Consider the following 20684-nt stretch of genomic DNA (forward strand, 5'->3'; position numbering starts at 1 on the left):
CCTTGGGTCTTTACAGGGATCTTCCTGCTGCAGGTTGTGTGTTTAATCTTCGGTAGAATAGGTGCAAGTGGGTTTCCATTTTTCCTTCTCTTTTCTAGACTTGTAGTTGCTAGATGTTCCGCGCTATCATGAAAGAAGGTTGGTTGATAACATCTCAGCTGTTGAGGAACCTATCTGGGATAAATAAACCAAAAAACATACATGAAACTTTGAGAGGGCGAGTACATATTAAACTCCACCATTGACCAAATGTGGAGCAAAATTTTAGCCAGGGTATAGTTCCCTGTGGTCTGGACAAGGCATCCCACGGGTGGACCGCTGAATAAGTGATATCAGGATCAGGTGGGAAAACAGGGAGCATTAAGAGCCTGAGGAAGTTGAAGAAGTGAAAATGTGTGGAAATGATTTGGAACTCATCCTGACTGGAGTGGAGAGTGATGCTTGAGTGTCTGGGAATAAGCTAGAGAAGGAGGCTGTGCCAGGTTCTGAAAGCCTGTAAAGCACCAAGAGGGCTTTAGACTGGGTGTGGCCATGTGGTGATGGTGGTCTGGACTAGAGTGACAGCTACAGGACAGGAGAAGAAAAGAAGGGGGAAAATGCAAAGACATTTTGAAGGAAGAAATTAAATGTAGTAAAGATTGGTTAAAAAGAAAGTAAGAGGACCAAAAGGTTATAAGGAAGAAAGAAAGATAATAAATAGCCATGTTAAGTTAGCTCTTACTGCAAACAGGACTGTTCACAGCTGTGTCAGCTACATTAAATGCCCTTCATTCCTTGAGCATGCCATGTTCCTTCTGTCACATTAGGGCATCACACATGTGCTGTCCTCTTCCCCTCTATCAGCTGACTGGCCTTCTCTGGCCAACTCCAGCTTGGCCCTGTGTCTCAGGTCACATTCCTCCTGGCTTCCTTCTCAGGCCCACCACTAAGACTAGACTGGGTACCCCTCCCCTGTGCTTCTGACCTCATGCTGGTTTTGTTTTAGTTTTGATTTTTTTGTGTTTTAAACTAAACTCTAGACTTTATTCAGTTTTCACCAGTTTTCCCGTTAATGCCGTTTCTCTGTTCCAGTTTCAGATCCAGAAATTACGTTGTATTTAGTTGTTGTGTTTCCTTAGTGTCCTTTAATCTGTAACAGTTTCTTAACTTTCCTTGTTTTTCAAGACCTTGACAGTTTTCAGGAGTACTGCTCAGGTATTTTGTAGAAACTCTGTTGCCTTGTAATTGCATAGTTTCTTCTCAGTCTTGTGGTTAGAATGTTAGGACAGTCCATGAGGGCACATGCCATGTGGCTTGTCTTGTACACTTTGGCATGTGGACCTCCCAGGATGTTGTCTGATACATAGTATATACTGAATAAATATTTGTTGAATGAGTGAGCTCTTACCTATCCTACTCTCTTACTAGGAAATGAAAGAAGATTCAGACAGCGAAAAGCAGCAACAGATCCATCACATCAAGAACTTGTATGCCTTCAACCTCTTCTGCCAGAAGCGTTTTGATGAGTCCATGCAGGTCTTTGCTAAGCTTGGCACAGGTAACACATGGGTTTGGCCTTGGTTGGACCTAATGGAGTGAGGTGAAACTGGAAAGCATGGGAGAAATGGTGCTGGATGTCTGAGACCAGGGAAAGTTTCTGCTCATCTCAGTTGATCCTTGTGCCTCACAGGATCCTGTGGATGGCCACAGTGGTTATATATTTATAGTCCTCATCTTGTATATCTGGTCCCACCCATTAAACACAGACTTCCACTATCCCTTTATTTGCAGTAGAGAGGCTAGGTCTCTTTCCAGTGGCTGGAATGTTCATACATGGCACCCCAGGCACTCCTTTTTATGTATTATCGAGGTACAGGCATTTTTGCTATGATGCCTTGAATGTGGTCCAGCAAAACCTGATATTCTATAATAAATACTCATGGGAAATAACAGGGCTTATGGGAAAAATGAGGTTGAGACAGACCACTCAAGACATAGGCAGTCTTTTATGTGGAATACTAATGAAAACAATAACAATCCTACTAAAATTAAATTCCCATTGATTTTGGTACTCAGCATGTCAATGCTTTGCAGCCTTAAATCCTGAGGCTATGCTTTTTCTTTTAAGATACACATCTTTGAGAATATTTGCTTCTAATAAAAACTAGTTTCATCAAAATAAAAAGTCTGATCCTGGATATAGGCTTCTTTGTGAGACCCCCAAAAAAATGAATATGTGGGGAACATCTTTGCTTTATTTTTACTCTCAGCTTTTCCAGGTGGTTTAACTTAATAGGAAGTATAGTGGTTTTTGAAGCTTCTCATCAGCCACTCTTTGCTCTAAAAGAGGTCATTTCTATAGGACTTTCAGTTCTTTTCTTTAAGGTCTCCCTGTGTAGTTAAGGCTTTCTCTTTAATTGTGAAGAAGCTTGCCTGGTCACTTTAAAACATTAACAAGCTAGAGAAATTTGCATACAAACCAACACAACTTTTTAAGATTTTATTTATTTACTAGAGAGGAAGAGAGAGAGCACAGAGGGAGAGGGAGAAGCAGACGCCCCATTGAGCAGGAAGTCCAATGTGGGGCTTGATCCCAAGACTCCAGGATCATGACCTGAGCCAAAGGCAGATGCTTACCCGACTGAGCCACCCAGGTGCCCCCCTCAACACAACTTATGCCTCATATCATTCCCATTTACCAGCTGTGCATGAACTCATTCACATGAAAGAAACTCAAGTTGTAGCAGAACAGAGTGTACCTGGGATGCCAAGTCAGAAAACTGTTTTGGAAGCATGGAATAGGAGCAGAAAAGTTTTGTGGAAGGATGTTTCTTCTGAGCCAGAGGGAGGCTAGCCAGATGGCTGGAATATACTACCAGGCCCAGTGTCCTTTGGTCCCCATAGTGTAGGGTGGACTGGGCCCAGGTTTGCTTTCCTGCCCCTCCCTTTACTTGTTCCACAGATAGGCTTCTTATAAGGGGGGCCTATTTCTACCCCTTGTGAATGAGGAAGAAGCTCTGTTCCCGCTGGGGACATACGACCTTTAAGTGGGCTTTATCAAGTTTGTAAACCACCCTAGACTTAATGTAAAATATTTTTCATACATGAGTTTTTCTGAAGAGAGGATCAGTACTTTTTATCAAATCCCCCAATGTTTTAGATCCTTAAAATGTTTAAGAACCAATATTTTAGAGTTATTTACTTGGGGCAGCCCACAGCTTATGCATAAAAAGCTCTAGTGCAAGATAGCAAGGTAAGTACTATAGGTATTTGTACTAGGGTTTGATAAGACACTGCATTGAGGCCATGGGGCTTTGGACTCTTGGTGGTCAAGCATAATGCATGGAATGGCAAGAATGTGAATAAGATAGTTTTTATATATTTTTTAATATTTTATTTGAGAGAGAAAGAGCATGAGAAGGGATAGGGGCAAGAGAGGCAGAGGAAGAAGCAGACTCCTCACTGAGCAGGGAGCCCCACATGGGACTAGATTCCAGAATCCCAGGTTCATGACCTGAGCCAAAGGCAGACGCTTAACCGACTGAGCTACCCAGGCACCCAGTTTTTAAATTTCTTGAAATCCATATTTAGATCTTGAAATTGAGCCTTAGATTCTTGAATTGGTTCACATACTATATATATTCATTACTTAGTAAAAATTTTTATCAAGCTTCTATCATGCCTTGAAGACTATTCTGGGTACCAAGTAATGGGGCTTATATTCTGATAGAGTGCAGACAACAAAATAAATTAGCAAATTTATAATATATTGGGAAGTCAAATAAAAAAAAAAAAAGAAAAAAAAAAAGGGATCCCTGGGCGGTGCAGTGGTTTGGCGCCTGCCTTTGGCCCAGGGCACGATCCTGGAGACCCAGGATCGAATCCCACGTCGGGCTCCCGGTGCATGGAGCCTGCTTCTCCCTCTGCCTATGTTTCTGCCTCTCTCTCTCTCTCTCTCTGTGTGACTGTCATAAAAAATATATATATATTGGGAAGTGGTAAGTCCTAAGAAAAACAAAGCAGAGGAATAGGGATAAGAAGTACTGAAGATAGGAAGGATAAGGAGTACTGAAAATAGGAATTAGGATTGCAATTTAAGATAAGATGATCAGGATTGCAATTTAAGATAAGATGATCAGGATTGCAATTTAAGATAAGATGATCAGGAAAGGAGTACTGAAAATAGGAATTAGGATTGTAATTTAAGATAAGATCAGGAAAGATAAGATCTGAAAAATTAGGGTCTCAAGGAAGCTATTTAATGAAGTGGCAGATGTCTGGGGAAGTGCCCTACAGGCAAAGGGAATGGCTAGTGCCACGGTGGTGAGGTTGGAATGCTGCCTTGTGTGGTCCAGGAGCAGCCGGATCCATGTGGCTAGAGCAGAGTTGATCTGTTGATCAGCATAAGGAATATGCAGTTGATCTGCATAAGGAATATAATCCCATTGTCAATTACTAGTCTGTATTACTGGGATTCAGTGTATGATATAATCCTCCACTCAGTGAACATGTGGCCCAAAGGCAAATCAGGTAAGCATTGTCAGTGCCAGCTCTACCTTCAATTCTGGGCTTCACAGATAAATAAGACCCGTTATATGTCCACAGAGAGTTTGCATGTAAAACCATTCAGTAAAACATTGTGAAACAAGTGTAAAAGAGTTCTTCAGGATTGTGGAGAAGTAAGTGAGGAGGTCTTAAGAGGAAGAGAGAGGAGGTGACTGGGCTCTGGAAGGTAGAAGGAAAAGCAGAGCGTAAAGGAAGGAGGGCAACAGGAAGACCCAGTGATGGCTGAGGGTCTGTGAGCCACAGTCCAGTGTGAGGTTTGTGGTACTTAATAGGTCATATGAGAAAGAGATGTTGGGTCCAAATTTTAGAGGACCTTGAATACTGCAAGGGAATTTGGACATTGTATTGTAGGCTTCAGGTGACATCACAAGATTTTAATTAGAGCGATACGGTTAGAGCCATATCTGTAGACTCTGTGATGAGGGGGGCTGACAAAGCCTAGGCAAGGGCCATGTATTCACTCCAGGTCCCCAGCAGTTATCTTCGTTTCTTAGACTGTGCTTCTGTGTGGCCATCATAGATCTGCCAACTGCCCCATTCAGTTGGCACTTGTCATGAGTGTCTTTTTCACATTATCATAATTCTCAGATTTTGAGGAACACAGTCTTCCTGGCTTGGCAGAAATATGGTGACCCAGGTTCCTTGGGAACACTATGGGTTCTGGAGGGTTCAAGGCAAGATTGTGAATTTTTCTTCTGGTCTACTGGCCTGGAGCTCAGCTCCTTGTAGGAGGGACATGGCCTTCTCTTGTTCCTCCAACTTTTTTTTTTTTTTTTAAATGAAAATCAAGTAATGCTAGGACCAAACATTTGTTAAAGTATTAAAGGTGGGACGCCTGGGTGGCTCAGCGGTTAAGCGGCTGCCTTCCGGCTCAGGGCTGATGCTGGAGTCCTGGGGATCAAGTCCCACATGAGGCTCTCCGTGTGGAGCCTGCTTCTCCCTCTGCCTATGTTTCTGTTTCTCTCTCTGTGTGTCTCTCATGAATAAATAAATAAAATCTTAAAAAAAAATAAAGTATTAAAGGAAGAAAAATTTACTCTAGATCTTGATTCTCGTTTTGTCTTTTTCATCCAAGCTTTTTCCACATATATACATCTCAATATAATTATAATCATGACTGTATATGCTGTTACAGCTTTTGTTACTTAATATTGTTAGTGTTTTTCCATGTTGCTGTGTGTACTTTATAATTATAATTTATGATGATTGCATTATAGTCTTTTAGTTAAATAGACTATAGTCTGCTGCTGAAGGAATTCCACATTGTTTCCAGAATTGCACTGTTACAAATAATGCCTCCTACATGACCTGTTCATCGGATGTCTTCTCCCTTCCATCTTATAGATTGTTTTCTTAGGGCAAACTCTTAGAAGTGGGATTAGTGGGTCCAAGTGCTTTTTTCCTTATTGAGGTAGCAATATTTTTTTGCCTTGGCAGTGTAAGAGTGATTCAGTTTCATAATATTGCAAGCACCGGGTAGTATATAAAAATTTTTTTACTAACTTTACTAATGTACTACTTTGATTCTTAATGTGACAGGATGTTTTCCCACTTATTTATATTTTCTTGTCATTTGTTCATGTCTTTTGCCTGTTATCTGATGAAATCTCTTTATCAATTTATGTTTTAAATAATTAATTATAAGCCTCTTGTCATATATGCTGCAAATATATGCCCTAGCCTATTGTCTGGCTTTGTTTTAATAATAATAATTTGTTTTAGTCATATTCCTTTTTTGACATACAGTTCTTTTATTTTTTAAGGCTATTGATCTTTTCAGCTTTAATGTCTTAGCAGAAAATTTTTTCTCCTCCACTTTCAGACAGTTTGTAAATTTTCAGTTCTAATTCTGCATATGTGTATGTGTGTATACCTTGGAATATGGAGTCAAGCCATTTTTGTACTGGTTTAGTGAAATGTATATATAAATAGTGCTCAAATTATGTAAGTATAGAGCTCATTGAGTCTTTATGAACTTAGAGGCATTCTTTAAAAAAAAAAAAAAAATCAGTCTGAGGGTGCCTGGCTAGCTCAGTCGGTAGAGCATGCGACTCTTGACCTTGGAGTTGTGAATTTGAGCCCTGTGTTGGGTATAGAGATAACTTAAAAAAAAAAAATCCTTAAAAAAAATCAATCTGGAACTTATTTTGCTATAGTAATAGTCTTGTTTTATTTGATCCTCAAATTGCTGTGCTTCTTTCTGGGAAATCATGTTTACCTCTGTATAGATCCTACCCATGTGATGGGCCTGTACCCAGACCTGCTGCCCACAGACTACAGAAAGCAACTGCAGTATCCTAACCCACTGCCAGTGCTGTCGGGGGCTGAATTGGAGAAGGCACATTTAGCTCTGATTGACTACCTGACACAGGTAGGTATGATACAGAGGAGTATGGAAGAGTTTACCTGGGAGTTCCAGCACCTGCTTTTCTATTGCAGAGAAGTGAGGGCCTTCTCTCTACAGGCATTCCATAAATGAATGACGTAAAAGTGATGGTGGGCTGAGCATATTTCTTTCTCCTTCATCTCCTTGCTCATACTAATGAGCTGCTTGTTGCCAAATCTTTATACCAAGAAATGTACGTGATTTCTGGTAAATTTACACTAAGCTGTTATGGGAACTAAAAAGGATAAATTTTAGTTGATAAGAAATACTAATTTTTTTGAAACACTTTTTTGGAACATACATACTTGTGGAAAAATACTTGCTCAATGCAGGAGACTGGGCAAACACAGAAAAGTATAAAGCAAAAGTACAAGTCACCAATATCTCTACCACCCAGAGAAAAATCACCAACATTATAGTGTTGTCCTTTAGACCTCTAGAGGCATACCTCCTTTATTGTGTTTCACAGATGCTGCTTTTTTTTTTTTTTTTTTTTTTTACAAATTGAAGATTTGTGCCAACCCACATTGAACAAGTCAGCACTATTTTTCCAACAGCATTTACTCACTTTGTGTCTCTGTGTCACATTTTGATAACTCTCACATTTCAAACTTTTTCATTATTGTATTTGTTATTGTGATCTGTGATCACTGATCTTTTATGTTACCATTATAATTGTTTTGGGATGCCACCACCTGTGCCCATATAAGATGGCAAACTTAATAAATGTTGTGTGCATTCTGACTACTCTACCAACTGGCTATTCCCTGCCTCACCTATCCTTTGGATCTCCCAACTCCCTGAGACATAATAATATTGAAATTAAGTCAATAACCCTACAATGGGGGCAGCCTGGGTGGCTCAGCGATTTAGTGCTGCCTTCAGCCCAGGGCGTGATCCTAGAGACTCAGGATCAGGTCCCACGTAGGCTCCTTGCTTGGAGCCTGCTTCTCCCTCTGCCTGTGTCTCTGCCTCTCATTCTCTCTGTCTCTCATGAATAAATAAAATCTTTAGGGAAAAAAATGGCCTCTAAGTATTCAAGTAGAAGGAAGAATTGCTATTTCTCACTTTAAATCAAAAACTAAAAGTAATTAAACTTAGAGGAAAGTATGTCAAAAGCCAAGATAGGCCAAGATTTAGGCCTCTTGTGCCAGTGAGCCAAATTGTGAATGCAAAGGAAAAGCTCTTGAAGGAAATTAAAACTGCTGCATCAGTGAACATGAATAAGAAAGTGAAAGCAGTTTTATTGCTGATGTGCAGAAAGTTTTAGTGGTCTGGATAGAAATCAAACCAGCCACAGCATTCCCTTTTACCAAAGCCTTGGCCAGAGCAAGGCCCTAAAACTCTCTTCAACTCTATGCAGGCTGAGAAGGATGAGGAAGCTGCAGAAGAAAAGTTTTGAAGCTAGCAGAGTTTGGTTTGTGAGGGTTAAGAAGGAAGGCATCTCCATAACATGAAGTTAAAGGTGAGGCAGTAAGTGCTGATGTAGGTGTTTGCAGCAAGTTATCCAGATCTGGCTAAGATCATTAATGAAGGTGGCTCCACTAAACAGATTTTTCAGTGTAGACAAAACAGCCTTCTGTTGGAAGGAAATGCTAACTAGGACTTTCATAGCTAGAGAAGAGAAGTTATGCTTGGATTCAAAGCTTCTAAGGACAAGTTGACTGTCTTGTTAGGGGCTAATACAGCTGGGGACTTGAAGTTGGAGCAGTCTTTCTTGACCACTGAAAATCCTAGGGTCCTTAAAAATTATGCTACATCTGTTCTGCCTGTGCTTTGTAAGTGGAGCAACAAAGCCTGGGTGACAGTACATCTGTTTACAGTATAGTTCATGGAATATTTTAAGCCCACTGTTAAGACATGCATCTCAGAAAAAAAGGATTCCTTTCAAAATATGACTGCTCATTGGCAACGCATCTGGTCACTCACTCTGATGGAGATGAGAGTAAGATTAATGTTGTTTTCATACTAACAGCATCAATTCTGCAGCCTGTGGATCAAGAAGTAATTTTAACTTTCAAGTCTTATTTAAGAAATATATTTCACAAGCCTATAGCTTCTATAGATAATGACTCCTCTGTATCTGGGCAAAGTAAATGGAAAACCTTCTGGAAAGGATTCATTATTCTACATGCCATTAAGAACACTCATGATTCATGGGAAGAGGTCAGAATATCAGTATGAACAGGAATTTGGTAGAAGTTGATTCCAGCCCTCATGGATAACTTTGAGGGAGGGGTTCAAGACTTCAGTGGAGGAAGTACCTACAGATGTGGTAGGAATAGCAGGAGACCTAGGATAAGCAGTGGAGCCTGGAGACGTGACTGAACTGCTGTGATCTCATGATCACACTGTAATGGATGAGGAGTTGCTTCTTATGGATGAGCAAAGAAAGGAGCTTCTTGAGATGGAATCTACTCCAGGTGGAGATGCTGTGAAGATTGTTAAAAATGACAACAAAGGATTTAGAATATTCCATAAACATAGCTAATAAAGCAGCAGCAGGGTTTGAAAGGATGGACTCCAAGAAGTTCTATGGCTAAAATGCTACCTGACACCATCACATACTATAGAGAAATAATTCTTGAAGACTCAATTTCTGTGGCAAACTTGCTGTCATATTTTAAGAAATTGTCACAGCACGCCAACCTTGAGTCATCAACATGGAGGCAGGAACCTCCACCAGCAAAAAGGATCACAATTCACTGAAAGCTCAGATGACAATTAGCATTTTTTAGCAATGAAATATTTTTAAATTAAAGTATATCCATATTTCGTTAGAGAATACTACCATATCATGTAAGCATAACTTTTGTATATACCGTGAAACCAAAAAGTTAATTTGACTAGCTTTACTAGATACTCATTTTATCAGAGTAGTCTGGACCAAACCCACAATGTCTCTGAGATCTGCTTGGATATCTATTTGTGAGTTTGGTTTTTTAAAACTTTACTGGGGCCCCTGGGTGGCTCATTTGGTTGAGCGGCCGACTCTTGGTTTTGGCTCAGCTCATGATCTTGGGGTCCTGAGATTGAGCCCTGCATCAGGCTCTGTGCTCATCAGGGAGTCTGAGGATTCTCTCGCCCTCTCCTTTTGCCCCTCGCCTCACTCACATGTACTCCATCTCTCCCTCTCCCTCTCTCTCTCAAATAAATCTTTAAAAATTTAAAAATAAAAATTTATTTATTAGGTCATTATTGCCAATGGATATCAAACTAAAGTTCTCTGGCTTGCTTTTTAAAAATGTAGCTGTATATTGAGAAAGTCCCTCCCTGTCAATAAATATTCTTCTATAACCTGTTTTTTTTTTAGAGGGAGTATTTAAATATAAGGTTTTTTTTTCAGTTTACTGTTATGGAGAGATAAGTGAAATTTTCAGGTGAACACTAAAACTAATGTCTCCATTGAAGACTCTTCACCCCAAACTTCTGTCACAAAGGGCTTTTATTTCCTGAACACTCACTCAGAGTCAGATAACTTAGTAAATTTTTTCCTCATTAGTGTTCTGAAGACCTCTACAAGAGGTCCCCTGGGCAGACACTGAGAAATACTGCTAGGAAATTGTAAGCCAGCTATCTGCCACCTGCTTCTGGGCTAGTGAATGTCCCACAGATCTGATCTGGCATGCATAGCCTTGGCACTTCTTGACATTGGGATCCAGGAGTACCCAGCCGTGGCTGGCAGCCTGCAAGGAGCACACAGACCTGCCTCTGTCTCCACCTTGCACAGCTCATATGGCCATACCAAGTGGAAAAGGTTCCTGGGGTAAAATATCTCCTAAGCCTGTGGCATCAAAGAATGCCCTTTATTGCCAATGTCTTTGCTTTACAACTCTGACCACACATTTTTTTCCCTGGACTTCTCGCTGACATTTGGAATGTGTGAAGTTAACTGACATTGGCATTGTGTCAGAGAGATGGTTGAGCATATAAGAATAAGGGCATTGCCAGGCACAATATGGTACAAACAGGATTATTCTCTTTATATGAAGTTCTAGAATAGGTAAAAACTAATCTCTAGTGATAGAAACCAGATCTGTGGTGTAGGAGTTGGGTGGGATTGAGAAGAGCACAAGGGAACTTTCTGGGGTGTTAGAAATGTTCTTTTCATTGATTGGGGTTTTGGTTATGTGTGTGTGTGTATGTGCCAAAATGGATTTCATACTTTAAAAGGGTACATTTTATTGTATGCTACTTACACCTCAAGAAAGTTGATTTTTTTTTTTTTTTAATAAAAGAAAATGGGCTTTGGAATTAGACCCTAGTTTGAAACTTGCCTCAGCTACTTGTGAGAGATCTAATACCTTGGCTTCTTGGCTTGTAAAATAGGGATTATAATACCTGCATTTGTTGTAGGTTTAAAATAGGATGACATAAAATTCTTGATATAGTGCCTGGTATGTACTAACCCCTGATAAATAATTGTTACTATATCTGTGGCAATTTGGCATTCATCTGTTTTGATCCCTGATAAAGACTATGTGCTAATATGAAATCAGGGTGGATAAGTATGAGCCATGTTGGAGATATTTGGAATTACCTGGTAGCTCAGGTGATAAGGATGATTTAGTCCTGGCCTTAATCCCATTTTTTTTGGGCCTTTGCAGAAACGAAGCCAATTGGTAAAGAAGCTGAATGACTCTGATCACCAGTCTAGCACCTCCCCTCTCATGGAAGGCACTCCGACCATCAAATCCAAGAAGAAGCTATTGCAAATCATTGATACCACCCTGCTCAAGTGCTACCTCCATGTGAGTTCTCTGAGCTCTCAGTACCCACAATTGCCCAGTCCCCTGAAACTGGGAAAGTGCTACTTTGGAGTCCTGCCATTAGAGTGAAATCTTTGATAATGGGAACCACCTAGTCTTTGCTTGACACCTCTGAGCTTCTAGGAGTTAAGAAAATAAGGCAAGATACTGCCCCAGAATGTGTAGTAGGCTGGTCTTCTCTGCTAAGACTGGGAGTTAGTGCTACAGGATAAAGAGACAATGTTTCCTGAATATATCCCCTTCCTCCCCCTACTCCCCTCCAGAACATTAAAACCTGCTGTGTGAAAGAGTATACATAATGCTGTAAAAGCCACTACCTGTAGTCCTGAAGAAGGGTAGTTTGCCTATTCTTGCTTGTGTTTCATCCCTGACCTTTCAGCCTGAAGCAAACCCGGGCTAGGTGGGGGACGGGTGGGGGTGCTCCTTCATGACGCAGCGTCCCCTGAAGTCCTGCTTCCTCTGCAGACGAACGTGGCCTTGGTGGCGCCTCTGCTGCGCCTGGAGAACAATCACTGCCACATTGAGGAGAGTGAGCATGTGCTGAAGAAGGCGCACAAGTACAGTGAACTGATAATCCTGTATGAGAAGAAGGGGCTCCATGAGAAAGGTGGCCGGAGGAGGGGCTTCCCTGATCTGGGAGGGTCTCTATGTCATAGGGGAGACCTACTGAAGTATGATAACTCTCCCGTGGGGATGTGCCTTCTGGAAGAGGCTCATGACCTTTTTGGGTTTGGGGGGGGCTTCATGGCCAGCTCTGCAGGTGCTGGTGGACCAGTCCAAGAAAGCAAACTCCCCTCTGAAAGGCCATGAGAGGACAGTGCAGTATCTGCAACATTTGGGTAAGTCCAACTTTTGAAAGGGAAGTAGGAAAGGATTGTGTTCACATGGACCAGATCTCCCTCCATTTCTGATTCTAGCTAGTCAGTCCCCTCCCTCCCTTGTTCACTCGGCTTTGTTTCCCCCCTACAGTGGAACTATGACACCCCCTCGGTATGCAGCCAGCCTAATAGGGCCAAGTGACTGGTGCTTGGGACAGAACTATCTGCCCTGGAAAGCAAATTTGGGGGCAACCTTTGCACCCGCCTCCCCAGTCCTGTGGACGGGTAGGCTTCACCTGCTGACAAGTCTATTCCCTTCCAGGCACAGAAAACCTACATTTGATTTTTTCCTACTCGGTATGGGTGCTGCGAGACTTCCCAGAGGATGGCCTGAAGGTAGGTCATGGGGGTCTTGGATTTATCTCATACCATGCTTGGTCTTGATTCTACTGAGGACAGTGATGGATGGAGGGGGAGGAAGGATTCATGCAGTTTCTCTGGTGTTTAGATGAGTAGCCTGGGAAACAGCCGATAGTGTAATATAGTGGAGAACGCCTTGTGCAGACATCTGGAGGCTGGCATCTGCCACCTAGTCTGGCACAGTTGCTACAGGTGCCATCTGGTATACCCTTCCCCCTTCAGAAGTCCACTTGGCCCTCCTCCGTGTATGTGTGTGTGTATGTGGTTGCTTGGCCGCACTGCAGTCAGATGGTTCTGCTGTTGGAACTCAGGTTTGTTCCCACAGATATTTACCGAAGACCTCCCGGAGGTGGAATCTCTACCACGAGACCGAGTGCTCGGCTTCTTAGTGGAGAATTTTAAGGGTCTAGCTATTCCTTATCTGGTAAGATCTTTTTTGGTCTGAACTAAAAACATTTAAATGTGGGAACCAGGACCACATGGGTCAGTTGTCGGGCAATTCAGATTGGGGTTTGTGTCACTTGGGGATTGGTAGAAGTGTAAGGAAGATTATTTCAGCATCTTCTGAAGAAAGAGATCTTGGTAGATCAAGTTGGCAATATTACTTGGGTTGAATACCTTCTAAATCTGGGTAAAGTACAGAGGGATAAAAGAGAATGATGTTCGAGAAAAACATCTGAAAGCCACATTTGTATGGCCATTCAGATTCAGCTGTGACCACCGGGCAACCTGATTGGTTGGTACCAGGATGCAACTATTATTTAACCTTAACTACATGGGCTGATGTGAGAGTTTGGAGGATTATGGGACAAATTAATAAAGGAACTTAGATTGCAAATCTAAGAAGATAATCCCTAATGTTGCTGGGCTGTATTCCAAAATTTCCTGGTGGTTTTAAAAAAGCTGTCGCTTAATTAGGAGATGGTTTGGATGGGACCTGTCAGGCCTTAAAAATGTGAGGGAGACTGGGTGACGGAGATGGGTCACAGCTTACAGGATACCAGGTAGACCTGTGTCTTGCCTCAGGAGCATGTCATTCACGTTTGGGAGGAGACAGGCTCTCGATTCCACAACTGCCTCATCCAGCTGTACTGTGAGAAGGTGCAAGGTCTGATGAAGGAGTATCTCCTGTCCTTCCCTGCAGGTACCAGTTCTCCTAGAAAGCCTTGGGTGACCTGGAACCCAAGAGAGTCTTGTGGCATAGGGAAGCAGGCCTTACTGTTCTCTATGGGCCCTGGTGGGTGGGACGTTCCTCTGAGCAGCCAGGGCAACTAAGTGACCCAGCATAGGAGACTCAAGAGCTCTTGTCTGGATCTGGGCATCTCCGTGCATCACCCCTGTGTGAAGGGGAAGGAACAGATTTGTCTGCAAGATGACAGCTGTGCTGAGAATGGGTTTGCATACAAGAGTGTTTGTGCAGGTTTTCTTTATGTCTCAAGCTGATGTTTTGGGGTCACGTAGAGACCATAAACTAAGAAAAGCCCAGCTGGAACCCACTCTGGAGGCCCTTTCTGATCATTGTGGTGATGTCATCGAACCCCATCCTCTTCATTTTTCTCAGTGAGCCCACGTTGCTGCCCAGCAGCATCCTTTCATACTGAGCTTGGTTCCCTTTAAGGCAAAACTCCAGTCCCTGCTGGAGAGGAAGAGGGTGAGCTGGGAGAGTACCGACGGAAGCTCCTTATGTTCTTGGAAATTTCTGGCTACTATGATCCAGGCCGGCTCATCTGTGACTTTCCTTTTGATGGTAAGTGTCTGGCTTTTGGCCAGAAGCCACATCAGTGGAAGGTAATGGGAAGAAACACATGTTTGAGGCCAGTTGTTTCTGTCCCATCTGAAGACTCACTTTTTTTCCCATAACTGAGAGGAGTCTCCTTGGGTATGAACCACCTGGCAATCGGTGGCATCAGTACGTGTCTTGGCCATGTCCATTATTTAGCAATATTTGTGATCTGGCATAATTTGTCTGAAAAAGACACACATTTCTCTGATATATAAGCTCTGAGAGAGCAAAGCCCAGTGTTTACTTTCCTTAGCTGGAGTGCTTGGCACATTGCAGGCACTTATTATGCATTTGGTTGTTGGATGAGAGTTCTTACCCAAATTAGAAGCAATCACAAACAAGATGGTATAAAGTACCTCCTAAAAAATAGCTCCCTCTGCCCTCTTTTAAATTTTAGCAATTTTCTCCTTGAAAAAATCCCAGGTAATACAAATAGTTTCACCCACTTACCTAACAGCCTAGCCCCTGGCCTGTGCTTGCACAGTGGTGGTGATGATTACTCACACCCCTTCCTCCTCCCAGGCCTCTTAGAAGAGCGTGCACTGCTGCTGGGGCGCATGGGAAAGCATGAGCAAGCGCTCTTCATCTACGTGCACATCCTGAAGGACACAAAGATGGCTGAGGAGTACGTTGACCCTGCCACCGCACCACCCAAGGACTCCTACGGCAGGCTCCACAGAGAGAGGAGAGGCGGGGGAGACAGAGGCAGAAAGCCACCTCCCCTCCGCTCTGCCTCCCATTCTGGCCCCTGATTGTGGTGCCATCATGAGGCTGCTCCCGCGGGGAGAATTGATGACCTCTCTTTAGACATGGCTGCTCTGGCCTAGTCTCACCACTTTCTCCCTTGCAGGTACTGCCACAAGCATTACGACCAAAACAGAGATGGCAACAAAGATGTAAGTAGTGACACTGGCCCCAGGGAGCACATGCGCTCTTCACTGTCCCTTGTAGCACACCTCATGTCCTTGGGTTTGGCCACAGGTGACACTGGTGGGAGTAGCTGAGATCACGGTTTACATGTGTGTATTGAGGAAGAAGGCAAGGTGACCATACATCTTGGTTTCCTTGGGATAGTTCTGGCTTATTGTCATGCATATGATTATCAGTAACATCCCTGCCCTTTTACTTTTAAAAGAGTCCCAGGTTGTATAATAAATTATATGGTCAGCCTATTGAAGAGTATCTGATGGATGCAGTCAGGTGCACTTATATACTCGGTCTAGAATGCATGTGGATTCATCAGTGTCTGGAGACATTTTTGATTGTTATGTCTGGGGATACAGGGACAACTGGAATCTAGGTGGCAGAGGCCAGAGTTGCTGCTAAACAGTGCACAGGACAGCCTCAACAAAGAATTATCCAGCCTGGAATGTTGGGTGCTAAGGTTGAGAAACCCCGTGTTACTGGTACCAGTAGGAAAGATGGCGTCTCAGCTTGGGGTTAATCCTCACCTGCCAAAATTGGTAGGGTCACAGCCTCAAGGCCAGATTCCTAGGAGAGATCTTTTTTTTTTTTTTTAAAGATTTTATTTATTTATTCATGAGAAATACCGAGAGAGAGAGAGGTAGAGATACAGGCAGAGGGAGAAGCAGGCTCCATGCAGGGAGCCCGATACAGGACTCAATCTTGGGACTCCAGGATCACGCCCCGAGCAGAAGGCAGGCGCCAAACCGCTGAGCCACCCGGGGATCCCCTAGGAAAGATCTTTTTGTGTCATTTTGCAGTGTTGGCATTTTGTCAGCAGCAAAACGTATAATTAACATAAGGCATTTGATTTTTTTTTTTTTCCTCAGGAAAAACAGTTCTTAATTCTTACCATCTTCAGTTGACTGGCTTTACCAAAATCTTTTAAAATGTGAAAAACGGAGCAGCCCAGGTCTTATAACCCCTCTTATTTTTAGGTGTGGTCATGCTGGCGGGTCCTGGGAGGCTTACTGCCAGCCTGACCTATGTGACTTGTATGAGACAGGTGTATCTGTCCCTGCTCCGGATGTACCTGTCGCCCCCTAGTGTTCATTGCCTGGGACCCATCAAACTGGAACTGCTGGAGCCACAGGCCAACCTCCAGGCTGCCCTGCAGGTCCTCGAGCTGCACCACAGCAAGCTGGACACCACTAAGGTCAGGAGTTCTGTGCAGATGGGAGGGACTTGGGGGCACGCTGAATGAGAGGAGTTAGAGGAGGGCACTGAGAAAGGCACTGGGGTTTGAGAGCTGTGTGGCTTCAGACTTTTCCTCAGGTTCACTCCTGTTATGGCTCATCCTGTTCCCATCTCTGTTCCTGTCCCTAGGCCATCAACCTTCTACCAGCAAACACTCAGATTAATGACATACGTATCTTTCTGGAAAAGGTCTTGGAAGAAAATGCACAAAAAAAACGGTTCAATCAAGTGCTCAAGAACCTCCTCCATGCAGAATTTCTGAGGGTAAGAACCTTCCAGACTTTAGGGTGAGGTTGTACCTTTTAGCATGAGACACACATTACCTATAGACAAAAGCAGAGCTTTATATTCCTTTAACACTATAGCTCAAACTGACACAGTAACCAACTTGACATTTAGTTGCAGGGGTTTCAGTGAGAGGCATCTGTGGGGGCTGAAGGATGAGACTGTGCCAGCCTCTGCCTTTTGTGTGCTGGACTATGGGGCTTCTGTCCCAGTCACTCTCCTCTTCTAGGTCCAGGAAGAGCGGATTTTACACCAGCAGGTGAAGTGCATCATCACAGAGGAGAAGGTGTGTATGGTGTGTAAGAAGAAGATTGGGAACAGGTGAGCCTTTTCTCCACAACTGTGCAGCCTCAGCTCTGATGTGGGTCCTGCTCAGGATGGATTTCTGCCCTTTAACTAAAGGGAAAGCATGGCTGCTGATTATCTTGGCCATGGTTACTTCTTGAGCTTCCAAAGAGCAATCCATGTTGTCTTTTGTGAGTTAGCTTTGAGGATTTAAAGACTTGAAATGTATGGCATGTACTCTTGACTTCTTGCCTGAAAAGCCCTTCCCTTCTGGCAGCTAGATGCTGTGATGTAGCCAGTGGGTGTGTGTGAGTTGTATGTGGGCAGAAAGTTCTTATCTTTTAGGGTGTGCCTGTGAAGGAAGAAAAAGATCTTTCCATCTGCTGCTTCATGACTTGAGTAAAATCCTAAGCCAGTGTCATTTTGTTAAAGCATATACTCTAGTCTGTCCCCTTTCCTGAGAAGCAAGGATGCTTTGTCCTTTTTCTTATGTGGGTGGAAGAATCTTTGTCTTTAGAAAGACCTAACTTGCTGTCCATTGTTAGAATTAGCCTAAAACTTACTCTGATGGGCATTGTCAGCTCTCCCTAGACTGGTGCTGAGTCAGGCTGGTAGCCTGTTCCATCTGCCCTGGATTTCACATTGATGACTTAATAAGAAGTGTTCTCATATTCAAACAGTCTTCAAACTGCATGAGCTCACCCTCTGTTTGATTATTTGGCAGAGACGGTTGCTATGTAAATCCAGAAGATGCTGAGGATGGGTCCTTTCTTGTGGTTAGGGTGGGTTGCTTCTGGGATGACACCTGGGTGAAACACCTTTTCTAGGAAGTGGTCTTCTTTTAGAAGTTGTTCTCCCTCCTGAGCAGTCTTTCTTCCCTACAGTGCATTTGCAAGATACCCCAATGGAGTGGTCGTGCACTACTTCTGTTCCAAAGAGGTAAACCCAGCCGACACCTGAGCCCAGCATGCCAAGGATTCTTCAGATGGACAGTTCAGCTATCCCAGAGAGGAGAAGGAGCACCGGCCTTAGGATTGGGGGGCTGGCTACATCCACCACCAGGTGTCTCCCCATTTGGACACGACTGGCTACCTTGAGCCCTGGAATATCTCTGAATTTATCAGACTTATGGTCTGGTGTTACCAGCTTTTTGATAGAAAAAGAAGATATTAGCTATACCTTATATACCATTATGTTGCAGGCAGTTTCAGAGAATTTACTACCCGCTTTGACGGAAAGAGGTGGGGAAGGGCATCCTCCTGCCTTTGCACACCAATCACCTGAACAAGGAAAGTGTCTCAAGTGTCTGTACCCCCGAGATTGTTTATGCAGAGTTTTCTATTAAGACACGTGCAGGACTTGACGTGGAACCCTCTGCATGGTGGCCTGGAGTCTGGGAGGAGAGCAGTCCTAGGGCTCCCCTCGCTTCACTGGCTGGCCCTGGCTCTCAGGTGACAGCAATAATTTCTCCATAGTCACAACCCCACACCTCCCTCTCGCCCCCCCCCCCACCCTCATCCCCTTGGGTCTGCCCACTTATCTCTTCTGTTTCAGTCTCCATTTCGTCTTCGCTATTGATTGTCTTCCTTTATCTCCCTTCACTGTTCCCACACACACACTTTGTCTCCCATTTTTCCCATGCAGGGAATAAGTGATATAAAAAAAGATAAAATGAGAAGCAAGAGGACATCTCAGTTTTCAGCATACACTGATTTGATCATTGATTGTCAGGTATGCTGTAAATAGGTCCTCCTTGGATAAGAGCTGTATGCCTGGAAGCTTAGGGGAGCACTGTCCTCCATCCCCCCTGGAGCCGTATGTGACAGTGGCTCTAAGGACAGCCTGCACTAGGTATAAGACCTCTTAGGCAGACACCTGCAGCGGTGCCCGCTCCTAGGCTGCTGCTTGAGTGTCTGTGACCCAAGTGCTTCATACTTTGGCGCCTTTCTCTTTGCAGCCAGTGTGGTCCGCTTACCTCCCAGTTCAGCCTGGCAGTCCTTCTCCAGCTTTGTTCTGCTGGGGTTGGAGGACTGCACTGGCATGTCACAGGTAGGTGGATCTCTGCTACACACAAGACCGATCAGATGGGGAACTGACAGGGATGTGAGGTCAGGCATGTTTGTGAGGTGCCCAGGGACAGCTGAGAGCACTGCGGGAGTTGGGAGTAGCGGCAGCACATGGGTTTATGAAGGAACTCACTGCCAGATCCCTGGAGCAGGAGGCAGGGAGACCCCCCCTCCTCCCAACAGGGCACTGAAGGCCCACAGGAGGAGTGGCTAGCACTGCAGACTGAGGACCTACAGGCAGAGCGGCCCTGCATCTGTCTTCCCTGTGATTTGCAGACACAGCCTTGATGCTGCTGTGTTTTTAAGGTGGGAAGGGTGGGCGATGGCGCCCAGCCCTGACAGTGTTTTAGTAGCCTGTCCTTGACATGCTGTGGTTCTTTTTAAACTGATGCTCTGTGCCATGTTGGGCCTGTGTTGTAGGCCAGCTGGCCGGTGTTGTAGACTAGGTTCCTCCCTGGCACACTGCCTCGGAGGGTCTGAAGGTACAGAGTATGTGCCCTCAGCATCACACATGCAGATAGGGGCTCTGCTCAGGTTTGGGAGGCAAAGTGGTGCTTCTGAAGAGCCACGTCCTAACTGGCACGAGAAGCATTGCTACCCTTGGACCTGTTTGCACAAGCTCAAAGAAGCTTCCCATGCGAGCAGCAGTAAAGTCATCAAGCCAGCCCTCTGTGCAGCAGAAACCCGCCCTGCGACTCAAACCCCGTCTTCCTGGCTTGCTGTGTTTGTATCTTCCATTCCCACAACCTATGTGGCACATGTGTTTGAAGCAATAAAGAATGTGTATTTTCTTTCTGGAATACATAAACCGTGCAGTTTTCCCAAACTCCATTCTTCCCTGGACTCTCTTTGCCCTCTGTGGAGGTACAGAGAAGGCTAGAGACTGGAAAGCTCTGTAATGACTTATGAGGATCTCTTATAATAAACATCATAAAGTAAGGAGCCAGCCAATTTGCATCTCTTTTTCCTCCCTTCCTGTGAAGTTTGATGGAAATAACAATGAGGATATAAATGATTTTGCTAAGAATTGAGAAGAATAAGCCAATTAATGACAAAAAAAAAGTCAGTATGACACCTCTGTCATGTATGTCTCCATCTGTGCCATAGAGCACAGCTACTGTGGCTGGTGGCTAATGGTTTGACGGTGCAGGTACAGAACATTTCCAG

At 43.9% G+C, this 20684-nt stretch overlaps 1 protein-coding gene across 1 annotated transcript in view; it reads left to right on the plus strand.

The window, feature by feature from the left end:
• The window catches only part of VPS39 (VPS39 subunit of HOPS complex), a 47312-nt gene extending 26856 nt beyond the window's left edge, over positions 1-20456 (plus strand). The window contains exons 11-25 of the mRNA XM_041744505.1: positions 1408-1537; positions 6774-6916; positions 11539-11682; positions 12166-12307; positions 12453-12539; positions 12841-12914; positions 13264-13362; positions 13965-14082; positions 14557-14685; positions 15244-15346; positions 15572-15617; positions 16691-16840; positions 17011-17145; positions 17396-17487; positions 18336-20456. Coding sequence (XP_041600439.1) covers positions 1408-1537; positions 6774-6916; positions 11539-11682; positions 12166-12307; positions 12453-12539; positions 12841-12914; positions 13264-13362; positions 13965-14082; positions 14557-14685; positions 15244-15346; positions 15572-15617; positions 16691-16840; positions 17011-17145; positions 17396-17487; positions 18336-18411 — 1668 coding nt within the window. The 3' untranslated portion in view covers positions 18412-20456. The remainder of the gene's footprint in view (positions 1-1407; positions 1538-6773; positions 6917-11538; positions 11683-12165; positions 12308-12452; positions 12540-12840; positions 12915-13263; positions 13363-13964; positions 14083-14556; positions 14686-15243; positions 15347-15571; positions 15618-16690; positions 16841-17010; positions 17146-17395; positions 17488-18335) is intronic.
• The last annotated feature ends 228 nt before the right edge of the window (positions 20457-20684 follow it).

The sequence above is a fragment of the Vulpes lagopus genome, chromosome 2, assembly GCF_018345385.1.
Source record: "Vulpes lagopus strain Blue_001 chromosome 2, ASM1834538v1, whole genome shotgun sequence".
Classification (NCBI taxonomy): domain Eukaryota; kingdom Metazoa; phylum Chordata; class Mammalia; order Carnivora; family Canidae; genus Vulpes; species Vulpes lagopus.